This window comes from Arachis ipaensis, chromosome B04 (genome assembly GCF_000816755.2).
Source record: "Arachis ipaensis cultivar K30076 chromosome B04, Araip1.1, whole genome shotgun sequence".
NCBI classification, from domain to species: Eukaryota; Viridiplantae; Streptophyta; class Magnoliopsida; order Fabales; family Fabaceae; genus Arachis; species Arachis ipaensis.
The window spans coordinates 6,776,049-6,782,735 of NC_029788.2; the positions used below are offsets into that span (position 1 = coordinate 6,776,049).

At 34.1% G+C, this 6,687-nt stretch overlaps 1 protein-coding gene across 2 annotated transcripts in view; it reads right to left on the bottom strand.

Annotated features, from left to right (window-relative positions):
* The window catches only part of LOC110270873, an 11,441-nt gene extending 5,078 nt beyond the window's left edge, over window positions 1–6,363 (bottom strand). The window contains exons 1-2 of one of the 2 annotated variants that reach the window (XM_021120602.1): window positions 5,835–6,363; window positions 4,990–5,545 (exon numbers count right to left, since the gene is read on the bottom strand). In XM_021120602.1, the coding sequence (XP_020976261.1) occupies window positions 5,025–5,545; window positions 5,835–6,234 (921 nt within the window). In that variant the 5' untranslated portion in view covers window positions 6,235–6,363 and the 3' untranslated portion in view covers window positions 4,990–5,024. Of the gene's footprint in view, window positions 1–4,830; window positions 5,546–5,834 lie in introns of those variants that run through there. The other variant, XM_021120601.1, reaches the window with a different exon arrangement.

Genomic DNA, 6,687 nt, shown 5'->3' on the forward strand with positions numbered 1-6,687 from the left:
TTTGTATTAAATTTTAATTCATCAAATGTCATTCCACTACATGTGACAGTGACATTGTATATACGTGAATGGTTTATTATCATATTAACAATTATAACGTTCAAACAAAAAAATTACCTTAATAACTAAGCTATTGGGCATTATAAATAGACTTCAGTAGTTTAAGAAAAAACTTGCACCATCTGATCTACTCCTATCTTCTACTTATCTAGTTATAATAATGAATTCTAAAAGTTCAAAAAACATAATTACGATAATAAATCATCATCTTCAAAGAAAAATAACAGTAACTCCCCTAGTGGGAACAACAAAACAATATGCCAAGCCTTGAAATTTCCTTCTAAAGCATGTGACAAAATGGGTAAAGTACTATTTGAATTAATTACTTTCGGACGTTTATGAAAAAGTTTAAAATTTAAAATTTTATTAATTTATTTTATATATGTGTATATATATAATTAATTATTTTTTTTCTATTTTTAATTAAATCGAAATATACAAATTTTTCTTACGTACTCTCATGTACTCTTTCAATTTTATTAAAAATAAAAATAAATAATAACTATTTGTATTGAATTTTAATTCATCACGTGTTATCCCACTACATTTATGCATGTCTCAGTGACATTAGTTATTATCATATTAACAATTTTAACCGTCAAACAAAAAAATTTACCTTATTAACTAAATGATTGGAAATTATAAATAGATTTCATTAGTATAAGAAAAAATTCGCCCCATCTAATATATTCCTATCTTCTACTTCTTTTCTTTATACTAGTTATAATAATGAATTCTAAAAGTTCAAAAAATAACAATGATAGTAATAAATCATCTTCACAAAAAAAAACCAATAGTAATTCCTCCAGTGGCAATAATAAAACAATATGCAAGTCTTGAAATTGCTTATGAAGCATGTAAAGTGACCGGCAAAGTGCCACGTGGTGCTAAGGCAATATGTGATTGTAATAATTAAGATTGGTAGATGGATATTAGTTTAATTAGTTTAAGTTTGTACATAGTTCATAGAATTCCATGCATCTTTAGTTTCTTTAAGCTATGTAAGCATTATCATGTACATAGTTAATATATAGATGAATAAATTCCATCTTTAGTTTAGTTTATATTCTTTAATTAGTTTCATATAAGCATTAATTATCATGTACAAACTTAATATATGAATATATAATTTCATCTTTAGTATTACTACTCCTCTTCTCCTCTACACATCCTCTCTTTCTCTCTAATACATTCAAGTCTCACAGGACATGCATGCATGCCTGTCTCTATTAAATATTAAATATTAAATATTAAATATAACAATTTTATTTTTATAACTGATAGAATATTTATAAATGAGTTAAGCTTGAAAAAGTAATTTGAATAATCCATAAAAAAATATATGTGATTGATTTTAATACTTGTTTGGATATTATTAAATTAATTTTTTATTTTTTAGTGTGTTTGATAAATTTTTAATAATAAAAATAAAAACACTAAAAAAATCAAAAAATATTTTTTATATAATAAATTTACAAAAAAATATTTTTATCTTATTTTATTCAAACATAATTAATAAATAAAAAAAATTTATATACAATATTTAAATATAAAATTATTTTTATTTTATAAATTTTTAAAAAAAAATATTTAAAAAAAATATTTTTTAAAAAATAACATCCAAACAAGTCGTTATATGACTGACTTACTCAAAGATGATTCGAATTTGTCTGACTTACTATTGTAGTACTTAATTTGTCGATCAAGAGTCGACGACTAATTTCTATTTTTGTCTAAATTTAGTTTTTCATAAGTAGAAGTTTGACTATGAAACCTCTCCATATATGTCGTACATATTATTATTATTTAATAAATATTTTATGTTCAAAATGTTATTTATTTATTTATTTTAACTAACCTATAATTTTATTTCTATTATTATGTTATCGTTAACTTTTTAAGATATTGTTAAGACTTGTTATATGTATTTAATTTTTTTATTTAAAACACCGCAAATCCAAACCGATCCAAACCGCTTGTAATCGGATCGGATCAGATCGGATTTCCAAAAAAATTTCATCCGATCCAAACCACACCGCACATAAATTAAGCGTTCGGATTGGATGACATTTTTTCTTAAAACGGAACCAAACCGCACCGCGAACACCCCTAGTGGAGATATTTCCTTTGCGCACAGCTGTATAAATAGGTAATGTAGTCACCCTCATTAGAGTAAAGGACAAATAGGTTCCTGACCTTTTTTTTCGCAGATATTTTCGTCCCCAAGGATTGAAAAATATATTCATGTCTCTGACCCTTCCAAAACGCGGACAAATTTACTCTTCCGTTGAAGTCTCCCAGTTGGACCCGACGAAAAACGCTGACGTGGTTTCCGTGGCGCTGATCTGGCCGTTACGGGATGACACGTGGACGGTATCTTTTGAAAAAAGGATGTATTAGTCCCCACCACCAAAATGACGTCGTTTCTCCCCCACCCCTCCAAACACACTTTAATCCCTTTTGCATTTTCAACCAATATTCTAGATTCAAGCCAAATCATATTTAGATTTTTAAGCAATCAACAATACTTTACCAAATACAAAAGCAGCAAATTCAGCACTTCCAGCGATTCCAGAATCATCAGCAATGCATCCAAAATACACTAACAAAGAATCAACATAATAACAAATCGCAGCAACATCAGCAAAATTTCAAGAAAAAAGAGAGACATGAGTCTAAGCAAATTCAGATTCAACAAGCAATTCAGCGACATATTCTCTAACAACAAAGCATAAATTCAATTTCACAGGCTCAATTCACAATTCAACCAGTCCAGATTATGCAATTTATGAAGAACATGTAAGAACTCCTCATAATTCTGAAAAAATTGTTACACTCTCAAATAGAATTAGCAACTTATTAGAAATTGCATATGAAGGAAATGGCTCTAGTCGAGGAGGAAGTTGCCATCCAGGGTGTCGGAGCAGTAGCGAAGAGGTTGAATCTCCCACCGACAGCAAGCGGGGCTAGCGAAGTTGCAGTTCTACATCGAGGCAGTGGTGCCGAGGTTGGCGCCGTCGCAAAGGAGGAAGGAGAGGACACCGTGCATGATAGAGGTGGGTGGATCCTGAGCGGCGAGGACGACGTCGCGAGTGATTCCACGGGTGTGCTTCGCGGCAGCGCTGTCGCGACGCGAGGAGCACCGAACGGTCATGTGGAGGCAGTGCGTTCCAACGACGATCCTTGCAGAGGTTGGTTCTGTCGTGCTTCATCGATTGTGGCCAAGCCACCACTTCTGACGGCAGCGGTCTTCCTCTGGGAGCACGAGAATGAGACTAGAACAGAACAGTAGGATACGGTGGTTATGGAGGGTGTGCATGGGGAGGGGAATAGAGTGTGTTAGGGTAAGCGAGGGAGTGGAGAGGGAAGGGGATGGGGCAAGGAAAGGAGGGGCAGCGTAGGTGGTGGTGGAAGAGAGAGTTACGGGGCAAGAGGTGGCTGATTAGAGCTCATAAATGTGAAAGATTGGGATTCTGGGTGAAACGACGTCATTTTGGGTGAGAGGACTAATATGTCCTATTTTAAAAAGTTACACATTTTGGTGTGAGAAGACTAATATGTCATGTTTTAAGAAGTTACATGCCAGTGTGCTCCCGTAACGGCCAGGTCAGCGTTACGGGAGCCACGTCAGCGTTTTCTGTTGAATTCAACGGAGTCACTTCAACGGAAGTGTAAATTTATCTGCGTTTTGAAAGGGTCAGGAACATAAATATATTTTTCAATCTTTGGGGACTAAAATGTCCGCAAATAAAAAGACCAGGACCTATTTGTCTTTTACTTCCCTCATTATTCCCAAATACTTTAGCGTTAGAGTTTCTCAATGTTACGTATGCATGTTTTTGCTATTGCTCGCATCCAAAATCTATTCTAACTTCTCATTTCTAACATTATGATTGTTGAGTTAATCAAATTTCAATTTCGTTTTGAAGGCTACATGTACCAAGGGAAGGGTAAAAGGTTTCAATACCCTTAATCAAGAAATTCGGTTAGGGAAGCTAACTGGCTGGTTGTTGTTAGATCTAATATTTGGGTCTCCGTCGACACATCTGCTTACCGAGCTTCCCACATTCTGTTTGTGTTGCATTTGAAATTCTAGGTTTTTTAAACCCCTTTTTGATTTGTGATAAATGAGAAGGGGAGAAGAAGGAGATAGCTTTGGATTTTGGCTTTATTTTCTTGAAGACCCTTCTCTTACATTGAACACACTTTTGTTTTCTCGAAAGGGTCACTTTCCAGGCAATCTGCTTCGAATTTTCCAGCTGGTTGCGTCTAATGGTGCCTACATATGCTTCTGTGTTCTTTCATTTCTGTTCCCAGGATATTGAAATATTGAAAGCATCTCGAGTCTCAAGAAAGTTGCATTGTTTAAAAAGTTTACCTGTTATATTTGAATTTTTATTATTTTATTTTATGTATGGAGTTCAAATTTATTGCAGTTACACTTGTATAGTTGGAGACTCTGTTTCTTTTGAAAACTTTAATTTCTCTAAAGTGGAGATGAAGAAAGATTGTATTTATTTTCATGATTCGTTTGTTAGTTGTTACCTTAAAAAAAAATTCACTTTTATGGACCACTTAATTCATCAACTATGCTAACTGGATTTTTGACACTACATAATACAGATCCTCTCCCTTTCACTTTTATGGACCACTTAATTCATAAAATATGCTAAATGGATTTTTGACACTACATAATACAGATCCTCTCCCTTTCCTAAGAATCCAGTTCTATACTATATAATGATATTGAATTTCAGAATAAAAATTATCTAAAGGAAACTAAATGCTATCGTATTCCTTGTTAGTTGGCAAAAATATGTAAGATCAATGCATAAGAAGTTTGTTATGGACTTTTTATGCCCTGGCCTAAAGTATTTTTTTTTTAAAAAAAAACAATGGATATCAACTCTGGTTACCTAAAATAAGTACATTAAAAAAATTCATAGAAGCTGATTTATTTATGATTACATCCCAAGGGCATCGGAATTAAGTGCAGCTGTCAAATGGCTGATTCTGAATCCAGTTTTATTGACATAATAATCTACCTTACAATTTTGTGCTTTCACGGGCCTTGCTTCAAATCTAATGGGTCTTAAAGGAGTTACAAGAGACTCTGAAGACAAATTTGATGATGCATTTCTAGTTGAAACAGCATTTGTTGTTCTCTTGTAAGAGCTGAACCACTTGGCTTGCATGTACACATTTCTTCTCCATGGAGGAATATGCAGGTCCCTTGTTTTCATGGATCCCTTTATGGCACTGCACATAAGCTTCACAACTTGCTTCAGTTCTTCCACTTTGCCAACAAATATACGTGGGAAAACTTGTAGCAAGGATGAATATTGAATGGTTGGGCGAGCGATTTCGAACTCAGATGCAAGGAAGACTTCAACTATGTATCGCTCTCCTGAGAAATTGACATCAATATACTCATAGTCACCAGACTTTAATCTTCCAGTTTTCTCCCACCGGGATTTGCAAAGCCCTGTTGCAATGATTGTAGAAAAAGGTTCATCAAAAATTCAAAACTAGTCCCATAACATAGTGCAACTATTGTTTCAACTTTCAATAACCATAAATTAGTAAATGCTATTTGGAAAATAAAGATTAATTCACACCAAAAAAGTACTCATCGTCGTTGATAGTTAAGATTGACATGTTTAATTAAATTATTAATTATTATCTAACCTTTTAACTATTAACTTCACAATTATGTGTAAGTTTTAATAAGCAGTGATGAATTCCTAAAATAATTCACATAAGGAAGTACTGACCAGCATCCAAACCATTTTTCCTCAAGCAAGACATCAATTTGCGTTTGAAATCCGTGGAAGAAGTGACCCCAACAACTGCACAAGCAATCTCAGCCTCTCTTCTAATCATGTCCCTTTCATAATCGCCACAAGCAAGAAGAGCTTGCAACATATCCCTTTTTTCACAATAGGAGAGCTGCGATGATGTTTGAACCTTCTCTTCTTCATCACCCATTTCGCCATGATCCTTCTCTTCACCATTCCTCTCCAAGAAGGACTTCACCATATCAGACAAATCAATGGGACTCACCTGAGAGTGCTCACTCCCGCTGCTCTCGCAGAGCTCCATGCGCGCCGCCACGTCAGCGTCAAAGGCCGCAGCCACTCTCTCAAACCTCGCCGGAATCGGAATCCTAGCCATATCCAACCTAGAGAAAACAATGAACACTAAATCTTAATTGTGGTGCATATAAAATTGATTTTGGAATGGCGAAATGGTGTGTAAAAGTTACTGCTTGAAAGGATAAAGGAAAGGAAAAGATTTGGATGGAAAAGGGGAATGGCGTCGTATTATTTATACCTAACGCCATTGTTGACTGGTGGAACAAGTTGCAGCATGAACGTAGGCCGAATTGTGACAATTTGTTTTTAATTTTGATGAACCTGGCCACCAAATGAGTCCGGATTCATTGCGTCAAAAATGTCTAGATTAATAGTTAGACTACTAGTAATACTTGATTAATAGTAAGAGAATACTATGATAATCATAAGTTGAAACTCAAAACTGTTGTACATACTTGTGATATCATATGATAAAAGGGAAAATTTGCACGAGTTTCTTTCTTGCTTGCCCCCTTTTTTTTAATTTACGTAT